The sequence below is a fragment of the Phycodurus eques genome, chromosome 19 (assembly GCF_024500275.1).
Source record: "Phycodurus eques isolate BA_2022a chromosome 19, UOR_Pequ_1.1, whole genome shotgun sequence".
Classification (NCBI taxonomy): Eukaryota; Metazoa; Chordata; class Actinopteri; order Syngnathiformes; family Syngnathidae; genus Phycodurus; species Phycodurus eques.
Window position 1 is genome coordinate 16749716 of NC_084543.1, and position 16005 is coordinate 16765720.

Consider the following 16005-nt stretch of genomic DNA (forward strand, 5'->3'; position numbering starts at 1 on the left):
TATACACCTAATCTATGAAAAATGTCAAGAGAAACCAGTTACCAAAACAAATAATTTATTTTCATAGTTATATACAAAGGTTAACATTACAAGTCTTTTCAACTGTTACAAAATTGATCTGCACATATAAACACAAAAACCCTGTACATACACAAGGATTCAAATACTGTGGAATGTGCAGAGGTATTAAGTCAAATAACATTGGTGTTCAAAAGTTACAAACAGTAACATCACGTTAGGTCCATTTGTCTCAGGTTCGGTGAAGAATACAGACATGGTAATAAATGTAGGATTTTGGTTTTGACATGCGATGATTAACAAACTCAGCTGTTGACATTGATGTAAACATAAATCACGTGTTGTACTTAATGCTAAATGCATTTTTAAAACTGAACATCCAATAGTGACACTGTTTTGTTACCCTTATAAATATTTTTGGGAAAAAAAAGGTGGAGGATGACTATAAACAGTTGCTTTTACTCCCTTGGGGGGGGGAAAAAGCTCCCCTTTGCCTGTCATTCATGCAGGTCATTCCCTTCTCAGGGCATTGAACTGATCACAACTGGACTGTTCAGGTTGTCTTTGAAGGCGTCTAACCTCTCATCTGAGCAGGCTTCATCAGGTCATGAACAAGGCTAGTTAGGACAACACTAGCCTGGGTGTTGATGGGAAACTCTATGCGGTCAAGTGCAGTGAGGAATGCACCGACGTATATGGGTCATCTACATACAATTTAATCTGTAACTGGGAAAGACACTTGGAAATATATATTTCCAAGTGTCTTTATAACATTTTTTAATGCCGCCTTGGTTTTGAATGGGTAAAAGTTGTATGATTACGGCAAAGCAGTAAAATTGGATCCCAAAAAATAAGGAGACTAAAAAAGCCATGACAAAAAAACGCAACACGTACTAAATAGAAAACGTGTGGCAAGCAAGGCAATACTCTGACACTTCCACTTAGCCGCAACTACACCTATGAGGCGCAGATTACAGATAGGCCTCAGGAGTATTGCTCAAGGCACTGCCTACCTAGTTCACCAGCACTGCAGCAAAATAATAATCATAATAATAACAACTTAAAACAGACATGACAAAAGTCTCCCATGCAGAAACAGCTACCCTGAAAGTCCTATTTTCAAAACGTTATTGATTTCAAATTTTAGGCATTCATGGTAAAGGCTCTTGTCTTTATACAATTGTAATACCGTAATGGTAGAGAGATGCTATAGTTCCGACATTTTCACAAATTCATACATATATAAAAACTAACACCATTTACTTTGCTGTCTGCTATTGTGTGAATGCAAAATGGCTGAAGACATTTCGGCATTAAAAGTTTGAAAAATATTAATTGTAGAATATTTATTTCCTGGAAACAATTATGACTTTTTGATTGTTAACAACTGCCTAACAGTCATATCAGTAAAATTAATTGATTTTAAAAATTTAATTAGGTTGGCCATGTCTTTAACATTATTGATCAAGTTTTATGAAAATGACCCATATATTGGGGAAACCAAGCAACCACTGAGCATGCGCATGTCACAACACAGACATGCTAACTCTTCAGGTCAAGACTTAGCTGTAACCTCAAAGAGAAACAGCACTCTTGAGGACAAAACAATAAGCATATTCTGAGAGAAGACAGATGGTTTGAAAGAGGAGTGTTACATTAAGATCAAAACAAATGAGGAGACCTCAGTTGGGCTTGAGGTGACTTGGAATATGAATGAAGGAGTTTCCACCCGACTGCTGTTGACAGGCAGAGGCCTCTCTGCAAGTCATCTTAACAACCGTTGTTCTGCTTCCCAAAAGAGCGACACCATTCGTGGTTACTAGGGTGTGCCTCTAACTTGGAGGATAAATAGTTGTGTTTCCCACCAACACCCAGCCTAGTGCTGTCCTAACTAGCCTTGCATATGAACTGATGATGCCTGCTCAGATGAGAGGCAGAATGTCTTAGAAGACAACCACAACAGCCCAGTTCCAATTGTTTTAACGCCCCGAAAAAGCTCCTGTTTCTTAGAAATATCCATGCACACATACACACGCATAACAAGGACACACATTGGGTTTGCATATACTGTATTTGTGTCACTGAGCAGAAAACAATAGTACAGCTCAGGTTTCATCTTTGTCAAAGAGATATTGCTCCACACCCAGAATCATCTTTGGTGTTCTGTGCATTGCCACAGACCTCATTTAATTGTAGTTCAGTGGGTTTCTGCTGCAATAGTAAAGGTACATCAAATCAATAATAATTATCTGATCACGATCTTATTGAGCCATTAAAAAACTGTTTCAGACAAACACTGTTAGTAATGTTTGTTATAGTTAATAGAATGCTGAAATATTAATGAGGTTTCTGTCATTTTAAAAGATTGCATACTGAGAATATAACATTCCTCAGTCTTTAAAGTATTTAAATACACACAAAACTTGATAAACTAAAACATACTAATAGGACCATGTTTTAATTAAACCAATGACTCTAGTGCCATGCAAATGTTTCGGACCTCATTTTAATGTTTTTTCTTTTCTTTTTTTTTGTCCTGTACTTCTTTAGCCCATGTGGGCAATGATCTGCATCTGCTACTGGAGTAAGAGATCTGAAAAATCTCATAGGCCACTTAAAACCCTTGCATAGTTCTCAGCTCTAGACCCAATACTCCCCTCTAAAAGTATTGAAACAGTGAGGCAAGTTCCATATTTTTGCTGTAGACTGAAGCAATTTGGGTTTGACATCAGGTGAGAACAGGTCAGCTTTTGTTTTCATTTATTTACAGTACATCTGGATCTGATCTGACAACTCAAAAGATAGTGTTATTAATAACTGCAACAAGCCTGTGACCCATTGAAATCAAAAGTGATGATTTTCTGGGCTTTTAGCACAGGGTACACTAGGATAGCTGTGTGTGTGAAACATTTAACTGAAACAACAAAGAAGGTAGATCCAGGAGAAAACTACAACCAGAGTCTGTGTCTACTCATTCATCCTGTAATGTTGGAAAAATGGGGACTTAGCTCTGAAGTGCAAGTATCCCTGACTTAAGCCCTTGAGTAGCAGACAAAGCTTTGGAGCTTCAAGTACAAAGGGCAAAAAAAAAAAGGACAACCGCGCCGTGGCAAAATTCCTCCCCATGACTTGCATCATTCGACTCAGTTTCAGCTGAACTGAAGAAGGTCTTCAACCACCTCGTTCAGGGCAGGAAAGCCACTCATCGCCTCCTAACCTTCATTCAGGGCTCTAGTTCCATGGCTTCCTATTCCATTGAATTTAGGATTCTGGATGGTGAGTGTGGGTGGGGTGACGCTGCGTTGAGAGGCATTTTTTTTATAAGGGACTTTCAGAGCAGCTAAAAGACGAGCTTGCAGACAGTGACGAGCCCACCTCACTCGAGGAATTAATTTTGCTTGCAATTAGACTGAACAATCGCCTACGGGAAAGAGAAAGGGAGAAAGGGGTTAGAGCACGTAGTTTAGCACCTTCTGCGGGCACAGCGCCTCTAGTTATTCCGCCACATGCTGAACTCCCGGCCGCTTCCTCATCACCCCCCACTGCATTACAGGAGCCCATGCAACTCGGCAAGACCAGACTAAACCCTCAGGAACGTCAGCGCCTTTTGAGTCAACGGTTATCCATCTACTGTGGACAACCAGGCCATTTCATCTCCACTTGCTCCTTAAAATCAAAAGACAGGGCTCCCCAAGAAATGAGAGCGCCATGATGAGCCAGACCAACACTTCTCCCAGCTCTCCCTCCCACATGACAGTTTCCTCGTTTATCTTTGGCTCAGATTGCAAAACTCCGGTTCCAGCCCTCATCGACTCCGGCGCAGACGACAACTTTATTCACGAGGGCTTGGCATGTCAACGCCAGCTACCTCTCCAACCCCTTCAGGTCCCCAAGCAAGTCACTACCCTGGATGGACGACTCATCTCCTCTGTAACTCAACAAACGGCACCGTTCACACTACCCATCTCAGGTAATCACCGGGAAACCATCCAACTATTTGTCATTCCTTCCCCTGAGACCCCATTAGTCCTCGGTATCACCTAGCTCCAAAAACACAACCCCACCATCGATTAGACCCACCCGTCTATCACTGGGTGGAGTCCCTTCTGTCACTCCCATTCTCTTCTCTCGGCCGTTACGCCCTCCAGCAAACCTCAGCCACCTGCCACACCTATCAATCTCTCCTGGGTTCCGGAAGAATACCCCAACCTCCATCCATCCATCCATTATCTGAGCCGCTTATCCTCACAAGGATCGCGGGAGTGCTGGAGCCTATCCCAGCTATCATCGGGCAGGAGGCGGGATACACCCTGAACTGGTTGCCAGCCAATCGCAGAATACCACGACCTCTCTTCAGTATTCAGCAAAGATCTCACTACCCCCTCACCGCTCCTATGCCTGCGCAATCGACCTGCTACTGGGAGACCCTCTCCCCTCCATTCACCTCTTCAATCTTTCCCGCCATGAGAAGAAGGCTATGGAAGACTATTCAGTGTTCCCTCGCCACTTCGCGGGTTTTTCCAAAATATTAATAAAAAAAAAATAAAAAAATTCATCAAAAAATAAAAATGAAAAAATACAGCCATATCAGCAGACGCATTGTTTCATGTTGATGCACGAGAGAGGTTTCCCTGCATGCCAAACAAAGAGATGAGTTGACTCAGAGGCTTTGTACATGCCTGTACTGTACTGTACATGCCATGAGCATTCATACAAGGCGCGTGATTGGTTCCCAGCGCGACATCGACCAATGAGAGCACGAGTGGATTTATCCCGTGAGCTGATTGGCTGCGCATCATCGCAGCCTCACCCAGCATCTTTCCTTGTTGTGTCTCGCCAGTCTCGTCCACGCTGTTGACTGTCTCGCATACTGTATCTTAGTCTTGTGTTCGTGATAACTTTTTTTCTTTAAGCGATAACTTTTGTTGATTAGTTAAGCCCTTACAATGCCGCCTAAGCGCTGTGCCCCTGCGAAAGCTTCCTCCGGGGTGCCCAAAAGGAAGAAAATGATGATGACCATCCGCGAAAAAGTGAAACTTTTAGATATGGTCAAAGAGGGCAGAAGTTATGCATCTGTGGCACGCCATTATGGCGTGAATGAATCTACAGTGCAGTACATCAAGAAAGAGGAAGCAAACATCCGCAAAACTGCTTCAATAAGGAAGCGAAACGTGTGGTAACTCCACGTAATAAGAGACGGGGTTATGTCCTTGTACCGGGGAATTTTGAAGCCAAACCACTCTCTGCCCCGACATCGACTTCTGCGGACTCAATGAAGTCACCGTGAAAATTAAATCCCTGTTGCCCCTCATTGACCCTTCATTTTAACCCCTCTGCGATGCCCAGATATTCACCAAATTGGACGCGTACCATCTCATCCGCATTAGAGAGGGGGACGAATGGAAAACTGCTTTCAATACCCCCCTTGGACACTTTGAATACCTTGTCACGCCCCCGCAGTTTTTCAAACCTTCATTAACAATGTCCTCTGTGATATGCTCAACCGATTCGTCTTTGTCTATTTAGACGATATCCTCATCTTTTCCCGCTCTCCCGAGGAACACCAACAACATGTCCCCCAAGTCCTCCGACGCCTACTTGAGAACCGCCTCTTTGTGAAACTGGAAAAGTGTGTATTCCATCTCTCCTCTGTACACTTCCTGGGATACATCATTGTCAAAGGACAGTTACAACTAGACCCGGCAAAAATCCAAGCAGTCATCAACTAGCCCTTTCCCTCCACCCACAAAGCGCTGCAACATTTCCTAGGCTTCGCAAACTTCTACCGTCGCTTCATCCGCAACTATAGCAAAGCGGCCATTCCTTTCACCAGTATTACCTCCACTAGCTCTCCATTCCATTGGACCCCTGTTGCATCACAAGCCTTCGAGCGCCTGAAGGAACTATTCACCAGCGCCCCCATTCGAAGACACCCAGACTCCTCCCGCCAGTTTGTTGTGGAGGTCGATGCCTCTGACACTGGAGCTGGGGCCACCCTCTCCCAGCGCAACCCCGAATCCCAAAAATTACATCCTTGTGACTTCTTTTCCCGTCGCCTTTCCCCATCCGAACAGAATTACAAGGTGGGGAATCGTGAGCTGCTGGCCATTGTCTGGGCCTTGGAAGAATGGAAGCATTGGCTGGAGGGGACCTTTTCTCTTTTTATTAAATGGACCGATCACAAGAATCTTGCATATCTCTGCTCCACCAAATATTTGAACCCACGACAAGCTCGTTGGGCCCTATTTCTCAGCCGTTTCAACTTCAGCCTCTCCTTCCGCCCTGGTTCCCGCAACGGCAAGTCTGACGACCTTTCTCACAATTATTCGCGCCCCTCCAGCCAAGTAGAACCGGAACCCATCCTTGCTTCCTTCTGCTTCGTTGGGGCAGCCACTTGGGAAGTGGTAAAAAAGAAAAGGTTCAGAGAACTCAACTGGATCCCAAGACTGGACCGCCAGAGTGGTTTTTCGTGCCCAATTCTGCAACCCCTGGAGTTCTTCAGTGGGCCTACGATACTAAACTTACCTGTCATCCTGGAACCACCCGCACCATCCAGTTCATCCAACAACACTTCTGGTGGCCCAGCCTGGTTAAAGACACCCGGGAGTTCGTCCGAACCTGCTCCGTCTGTAACCGAGGTAAAACTTCATATCTGCCCCCAGCTGGTCTGCTGCGCCCCTTACCCATCCCAAGCCGCCCTTGGTCCCACATCGCCTTGGACTTCGTTACTAGCCTACCCGCCTCTGTAGGTAACACCATCATTCTGACCATCATTGATCATTTCTCCAAGTGTGTCCATTACGTACCCCTTACCAAGTTACCCCCTCTTTTGAAACCAGTAACCTCCTAGTCCTTCACATATTTAAGCTCCACGGCATCCCCATTGACATTGTCTCGAACCGAGGTCCTCATTTCTCCTCCCAGTATGGAAGGAGTTCTGTAAGGCAGTGGGCGCAGCAGGCAGTCTGTCCTTTGGATACCATCCACACTCTAACGGCCAGACGGAGCAGGTGAATCAAAGTCTGGAGTCTACCCTGCGCAACTCGTAACCCCACCTCCTGCAGCGCCTTTTTCCCTGGGCGGAATATGCCCACAAATCCCTCACCAGCTCCGCCACAGGTATGTCTCCCTTTATGGCTAGTTATGGTTTCCAACCACCTCTGTTTAAGGAACAGGACCACACTGTGACGGTTCCTTCGATGAGGGAGCACCTATGATGTGTACAATCCATTTGGAAGTGCATCAGGGCTGCCCTGGTTCCGTCAGCCGATAGAAACAAGCGGTTACCGGATCTGCATCACTCCCCTACGCCTGTTTACAAGGTGGGTCAGTCGGTTTGGCTCTCCTCTCGTGACCTTCCTTTCCAGACCGAATCACGTAAACTCACGTCATGCTTTATTGGTCCCTTTCCAATCACTAAAATAATCAATCCTACATCCGGTCAGTTGAAGTTCCCTCAATCTCTTAAAATCCACCCAACATTTCATGTGTGTTTGCTCAAGCCGGTCTCCAACAGCACCCTGAGCTCTCCGGCCGGCAATTGTACTAATCCTCTTGTGTCCTCCTCTGTCTCCAGTGCTACTTCCTTGTCTCCCGCTTCGCTGCCCGATCCAGCCACACCATCAAGGTCCTCCACCTGCCCACGCTCCCACTACCTGCACATTCCCTGTCCCAAACGGACCACCATCACTCCTCGGATATCCTACCCCCCCCCGAGCTGCTACCAAATAAACCACTCATATCTACTTCCTCCGCCTGCTTTTGGGTATGATATTATACGATTACCAATCATGACAATTACAATTGTATAAAAGCAATGGTGAAATGGGTTTAACGAGTAGGTGTAGTTGGGATCATTTATGCACTTGTATCCGGAGTTTAAATGTCATGGGTGTGTCTTCTGGTTGTTGTTTTCCCCCTCTCGTACACACCTGCTCCTGAGAGGATCTTCCCCACCTGTGCCTCATTTACCCTAATTACCCCATGCATTTAACCTCCTGTCTCATTCTTTCTGGTCGCCAGTTCGTTGTACCTTGTTGTCACGTTCCAGCATTCCTTGTTTCCACGTCACCGACTCATAGTAAGACTTAGAGCCTGTTCTGATTTTTGACCTTGCCTCTTTGCGTCACGTTTTTTGGATATTGTTGCCTTTTCTGATTGCCTGGCTGTGGACCGACCTCTGCTGGTTTTATTAAACCTCTCTTTTTGAAACAGTCCATTTGAATTGGAGTCGTGCATTTTGGGTCCTGTCCTTTGTTCCGTTCATGACATTAACGGGCAACAGATTTAAATTGTGCAACTCACATGATTTTTATGAAGCTGTTTGTCTTTGCCTTTATGCACCTTTGTCTTTACCATTATAAAAAGAAGTGTCTTTCAATGGGCAACCACAATTTGCCCTGACAATTAGGATTGCCTTTACTACAAATGCCTAAAATAATCACTAACTTTTTGAAAATGGGACTGTCTTTTCATTTTCATAGCTGTTTCATGGGCCATGTTTACCCATATAAAACCAAGGTGGCATAAAAACCTGTTTTTTTTCTTCTTCTTTTTTTTGGTCCAACGCCTCTCAAGAAGCTTCATAAAATCCTCAGCCAAAGGTCTATTCAGGGCTTCTGGAGAGGTGGGTCTGTCTGGAAGTCAACTCTGAGATTCAGGAGGAGCAGTGTTGTCAGCATGTGTTGTCAGCAGGTGGATAAATCCTGGCCCAGCCTGTGTGGCATTTGCATGTTCGGGTACTCCGGTTTCCTCCCACTTCCCAAAGACATGCAGGGTAGGTTAATTGAAGACTCTAAATTTCCTGTAGGTGTGAATGGTTGTTTGTTTATATGTGCCCTGCAATTGGCTGGCGGCCAGTTCGGGGTGTACCCCGTCTCTTGCCCGAAGATAGCTGGAATAGGCTACAACCCTCGTGAGTGTAAGTGGGATAGAAGATGAATGAATGAATGAATGAATATATATATATATATATATTCATCTTTCATTTTCTATGCAATGTAGTGTATGCTTCGTAAAAGAGATACGTGCATTAGTTGTTGACAGAATCAAACACTGAGGGGCTAATGTGCCGCCCCCCAACACACACACACACACACACACACACACACGCACGCACGCGCACACGCATGCACGCACACACACACACTGACCTAATTCCTCCGGTTAGATGTGCTCTTAATTTGAGTGAATGGATTAAACAATCACAGCGTGTCGACGCCAGGCTATCCATGGCTGAGTGCAGTTGAACAACAGAGGAAGATACTGGGGAGTTGTGTTCAACAATCAATGAGTTAGAGGTTTTCCCCTGTACAAGACAAGGGACTGGGCCATTGTGATATATATATACATATATATATATATATATATATATATATACACACACACGGGGTGATTGAAAAGTAACTCCCTATTTTAAAATACTTATTTGTTCATATGTTGTAATATTTTTACATTTTTTTTGTGTATGTTCCATGATGTAAGGATCAAGTCTATTCTACCAAACCAACGACTTTGGAAGGGTGAATAAGAGAAGTTATGTCTTCCATCCCACAAGAGTTCCTTGTGAAATCAGTTAATGCGGTTCCCAGGCGGCTTGGGAAACTGGAGGCTCATGCTGGCGCCCATATAGAATTAAAAAAAAAACTCCATGCAATACACTTTCTTCACATGTTCATTTCTTGTAAGAATTATAGTTCAGAAATAAATTACAAGTACTTAAAAATAGGGAGTTACTTCTCAATCACCTGGTATATGATGACCAGCAGCGCCCTCATGAACAGTGATGATTTTCACTTTCTCTGCTCTCCGTTCTCTCATGATATCATCCCTCTGGTCCAGTTGAAGTTCTAAATTCATGGACATTGCTTTAGTCGTTCCGACTTTCTTTTTGAAAGTTGGCACAAGCTCTGACTCCAGATTGGTTGCAGGCTGCTTTGATTTTTCGACCTCTGGTCTGGAAGCATTGTTGGGAAAACCCACAAAGGGAGTTTGGGTTGTTTCCTTGTCATATTGTGAGGACTGCTCATGGGTAAAGGTCTTGGGTATGTGTAATTTATCTGGTTGCATGGGCAGAGGCAGCTGTTTGGACAAACATGTGATACAGGTTTGTTCTCCTTCTCAGACATTTCATCATCGGCTGGTTGAAAATCCTTTTCAACTGCATCACTTTCACATTCTGTGGTGATTTCTTTTACAGTTACCCCATTTCTATGGTCATCCATGTTTTCTTTTGTGGGAATACAGTGTTCCATGTTGTCTCTTCCAACAATTTTGTTTCCATCCACTTGTTTTGTTTTCCCATAATTGTTGGCTTTGATAGGTTTGTGCTCAAAGTCCTCATCTGAACTGCTGTCTGTGAGATGAGCACTGGGCATGTTTTACGCTTGCGGGTCACAGCAGAGATGATAGATTTGGGCAGGAGGTCGCTGGTGTTCATTGCACTCAAAGATAGCTGAAACAAGTTCAGATACTGTCATTCCAATGTTAGGTTGCAGTGACTTACGAAAGTATGACCTTGTTTTGTTGCTTACCTTCAACTTAACTGAATCGCTGGCGGTGGAATCTGTCAGGATGCATTCAAGAGATGACCAAAAACAACAAGAATTCGTATTACTATAACAAGTTATACATCAGCCATATTTCATTAAAAACAACAACACAGAGAGTTCTGATAATATACTTTTAAAATGTAATTTATACTTCATTGTACAAATGTATTATACTCGTAATCCTTCAAAGGGGAAATTAAACTCACACTCTGCTGTATATTTCTGTTGCCACACAGAAAACCAGATCAAACACATGCAAGCATGCAAAGTGAGATGTCGGTGTGAAAGGGGCACACAAATAGTCCTGCACCTATTGAGCCGGGAAGTGGGGTCGGTGCCTTGCTCAAGGTCACCTCGAAAGTAGTCAGGAAGCAAACAAGCATCTCTTTAATAACTGGCTGCCGTTTTATATTTGTTCACAGTGGGACTCTATCTGTGGCATTCCGGTTCCAAAGCCTAAGTCCTTACAGATGAGCTACTTTCGTCCCAATTGCAACTTTTCAGGAGAAGTCTAACCATTTTAGTCTAACATTTTATTGAGTAACATACATTAGTTAAACAACCGAGACAGCTTAAAGTTCACCTTTGAGATCTGCAACAATGGTGATTGGTAGTAAAAACCCCAATTCCAATGACATTGCGTAAAATGTGAATAAAAACAGGATACAATGATTTGCAAATCCTTTTCATCCTATATTCAATTGAATACACTGGAAAGACAATATATTTAATGTTAATTTAGAGGAAAATGAGCATCAGGATTGTAATCGGCCCAAAGTTCAAAAGCCAGCATCTGTGATGGTATTGGGGGTGTGTTAGTGCCACAGCATGGATAACTTGCACATCTGTGAAAGCAGCATTAATGCTGAAAGGTACATACAGCTTTTAGAACATAAGCTGCTATGCAACTAATGTCTTTTTCAGGGACGTCCCTGCTTATTTCATCAAGACAATGACCAGCCACATTCTGCATGTGGCTTGTGGTAGTAGAAGAGTGCGAGTACTAGACTGGTCTGCCAGCAGTCCAGACTTGTCTCCCATTGAAAATGTGTGGCACATTATGAAGCACAAAACACCGCAACAGAGATCCTGAACTGTTGAGCAACTGAAGTTGTACATCAAGCAAGAATGGGGAAAAGATCCACCTACAAAGCTTCAACAATTAGTGTCCTCAGTTCCCAAACACTTATTGAGTGTTGCAGACATAATATTCAAAATGAGTTAATATTGGCAAAAAAACTAAAAGGGTTATCAGTTTGAACATTAAATATCTTGTATTTGCTGTGTATTCAATTAAACATTGAAAAGGATTTGCAAATCATTGTATTCTGTTTTTATTTATGTTTTACATAATGTCCCAACTTCATTGTAATTAGGGTTTGCACTTTGGCATAGTATAAAGACTGATGGAAAGAAAATGGTAAATGAAACACAGTGCAACACCAAACACAAACAAACAAAAGGAAGGCCTGGTCCTACCGAAGAAGCTGATCCACTGTTTCAGCTAGGAAAAAAGCAGTTAAGAAAGATTTGGAAACATAATCATTTTTATCTAGGGGATTCAGATTAAGTACGGTAGTGATAAAGTGCCTATATATACTGAATTTACATATACTTGAAGGTAACCCTTATCTAATATCATTAACACACCCAAAATGCACAGGTGTACGATGTCAAAATCGCACAGTGACAACACAGAAAAATGAATAACTAAAATATTCACCAGTACATATCATTTAGATTCAGACTTTTGTCACTTGGGAGCAACAACTCTGAACAGTATGATTTGAACTATGTCATGTTATTGGGTTCATGGTTATTCTTGGGCCAAATAAAATTGCCATTTTGAGGACTTAACTATCATCGAAAACGTTTGTGCCTTGATTGGCAGCACTCTTCCAATAGCTGTGGAAATGTCGAAACTGGTGGACTGCCTACGATTGTGCACTACAACTGGTGGCCGAGGGGAGCTGAGCTGAGTGAGCAGCGCCGGCAAAGTGGCCGCAAGTAGTTGAGGAGCGATGCACAGCGAGATGGGACTGGAGAATGGAGACACTCATTCTGTATGTGTGTTATTCAAAAATGGACTATACAGTTACTTTGAACTTTGCTTGTGGCGAACGGGACTGAGGTCATGCACGCTGTGATCACAACATCTATGATCAACAGGTGAAGGCAGACTCCAAGACCACCTATTTCATCTATAACCGCTTCATACAACAAATAGCGTGTATGAATGGATTTTATGTCTTTATGTTTAGATTTTTTTTTGTATTGTTCTTTTGACAGTGGACTCTTGGAAAAGTAATTTCGGCCCTCTGTATGTTTGACATACAGTTTTTATTGAGGACTGACAATAAAGACTATCATACAATACCAAACCAAATTTTCAGAAGCCAAACCTTCAGCTTTTGGCAGAATGATTTTCGGAAAAAAAAAACTTCTGGCAGAATCACGATTTTATGAAAATCAAACTTCAGTGCAATATTCCCGATGCACATTAACATTTACAAACGCATCATACTATCAAAACATTAAAAGCTATTACTCTAATAATTATTGCATTATAATGGAAGGACACAACAAAGGCTGTGTGAGCCTGTGAGGCAGTCCCTTTTCAAGTTTTAAAAAATTAGTTCAATAAAATAATAATGTATGTAAAAACAATTTTTTAAACTCACACTAGTTTACTCGTGGTGGCACGGCTCTAAAAATACATCAGTGGTTCGGCCTGTCACGATTATAATTATATCGACTTATCGTTCGGTAAATAAAATGAACACAATAGTTTTTCCGGACTTGATAAATTCTCATTGTTGTGGTGAGCCGACAGAGTTGGACAGCTGTGTCATTCTCTGGTAGTGTGCTCATGGAACGCCGGTGGACTGGTACACTCTTGCTGGTGTTGGCTCCGTACAATACTCCACAGCCTTGCTTCATGTGCAATGTGTAGATTCACACAACATAGACACATAAGGGAAAGTTAACTGTTTATTGTATTCCCTCACCAGTGACCTAATGAGCTAGCTCGCAAGCTAACAAGCTAGCCTGTGAGCTGACGAGCTAGCGAGTTACGGTGCTAAACAGCTCGCTCCACTACGGCGATGTCGTTTAAAACATCAGCGGTTTGCGGCGAGTTGGTGTGTTTGTTCGTCCCCAATTAACACACACGAGAAAGTTAACGGTTTATTATGTTCAGTAGCCCCCGAGCTAATGAGCTAGCGAGTTAAGGATCGAAGGACCTCGCTCCACCGCAGCGAAGTCGTTTAAAAAGTCAGCACCTCTCTCCAACTTGTTGTGTGTGTTAGTCACCAATTAACACAAACAATGAAAAGTTAAATATTTATTAAGAATAATCTCAGTGGCACGTTATTCAGCCATTAGTTGATGACAGCGAATGTCAATGTATATTTGATTGACAGGTGAAGGGCTTGTCTTCAGGAGACCAACCACAGTCTTACAGCTCTATTCTTTATTTCAGACCCACGGTGATCCATATTACAGAGTAAAACAAACCAATTTAATATTGTGTGTCCAGGAGAACAGGTGGAATGGCTAGAAGTTTAGGGTCAGGGTTCCAATTCTTTGACCATGGTGTAGATGGAGAGAAATGGAGTAGGGGTTATTTTAAAGTAAGCGTTAGCTAAGAATGTCTTGGAGGTGAAAAGAGTACCAGCTCGAGTGATAAGGCTGAAAATTGAAATCAAAGGCAGAGTAGAGAATCATTGGTGGAAATTGAGAAAGGAAGCATGTTTTGCGTTTTTTTGAGAAGAGGTGAGACAGGCTCTTGGTGGACAGGAGGAGTGTCCAGAAGACTGGACGACTACAGCCAAGGTGATCAGAGAGACAGGTAGAGAGTACCCGGTGTATCTTCTGGTAGAGAAGGAGAGAAGGAGACTTGGTGGTGGAACCTCAAAGTACAGGAAATCATACAAGAGGTTATCTAAGAAGAAGTGGGATACTGAGAGGACCAAGGAGAGGAGAAAGGAATACACGGAGATGTGACGTAGGGTGAAGGTAGAGGTGGAAAGGCAAAACAAGAGGCATATGACGACATGTATGCCAGGATGAACACTAAAGAAGGAGAAAAGCATCTATACAGACAGAACGATAGAGATGGGAAGCATGTGCAGGAGTTTAAGATGATTAAGGATGGAGATAGAAATGTGTTGACTGGTGACAGTAGTGTGCTGTGCTGGATAAATGGAACGAGAACTTTGAGGAGTTGATGAATGAGGAAAATCAGAGAGACAAAAGAGTTGAAGAGGAAAGTGTGGTGGACCAGGAAATGGCAATGATTAGTAAGGGGAAGTTAGAAAGTCACTGAAGAGGATGAAAGATTGAAAGGCAGTTGTTCCTGATGACATACCTGTGGAGGTATAGAAGCATCTAGGAGAGGTGGCTGTGGAGTTTTTGACCAGATTGTTCAACAGAGCTTGTTCTAGCGTTTGAGAAGATGCCGGAGGAACGGAGGAAAGGTGTGCAGGTGTCCATTTTTGAGAACAAGGGTGATGTGCAGATGTGGGAACTGTGAAGTGAATGAAGTTATGTGAAAGAGTAGTGGAGGCTAGACACAGGACAGATGTGATTATTTGAGAGCAACATTGTGGTTTCATGCCTAGAAAGAGTACCACAGATGAATTATTTGCCTTGAGGTATTGATGGAAAAGTACAGAGAAGGTTAGTAGGAGCTACATTGTGTCTTTGTAGATCTAGAGAAAGCCTATGAAGAACTGTGGTATTGCATGCAGAAGTCTGAAGTGGCAGAGAAGTATATTAGAATAATACAGGACATGTATGAGGGCAGCAGAACAGTGGTGAGGTGTGCTGTACGTGTGACAGAGGAATTTATGGTGGAGGTGGGACTGCGTCAGGGATCAGCCATGAGCCCCTTCCTGTTTGCAGTGGTGATGGACAGACTGACAGATGAGGTTAGACTGGAATCCCTATGGACCATGATGTTCGCAGGTAACACTGTAATCTGCAGTGAAAGCAGGGAGAAGGTGGAGGAACAGTTAGGAAGGTGGAGGCATGCACTGGAAAGGAGAGGAATGCAAATTAGCCGGAGTAACAGAATATAAGTGCATGAATGAGAGAGGTGGAGGGGGAAGAGTGAGGCTAAAGGCAGAAGAGATAGCGAGGGTACAGGACTTTAAATACTTGGGGTCAACAGTCCAGAGCAATGGTGTATGTGTGGTAAAGAAGTGAAGAAACGGGTCAAGCAGGTTGGAACGAGTGGAGGAAGGTGTCATATGTATTATGTGACAGAAGAGTCTCTGCAAGGATGAAGGGCAAAGTTTATAAAACAGTGGTGAGGCCAGCCATGATGTGCGGAATAGAGACAGTGGCACTGAAGAGACAACAGGAAGCAGAGCTGGAGGTGGCGGAAGATGTTGAGGTTCTTTCAAGGAGTGACCAGGTTGGATAGGACAATAAA

General features: G+C 43.3%; 1 protein-coding gene across 1 annotated transcript in view; it reads right to left on the minus strand.

Annotated features, from left to right (window-relative positions):
• Positions 1 to 38: 38 nt before the first annotated feature.
• The window catches only part of LOC133395291 (rho GTPase-activating protein 21-like), a 136190-nt gene continuing 120223 nt past the window's right edge, over positions 39 to 16005 (minus strand). Inside the window, 3 exon segments of the mRNA XM_061664064.1 lie at positions 39 to 10384; positions 10387 to 10471; positions 10551 to 10582. Of these exon segments, the coding sequence (XP_061520048.1) occupies positions 9873 to 10384; positions 10387 to 10471; positions 10551 to 10582 (629 nt within the window). The 3' untranslated portion in view covers positions 39 to 9872.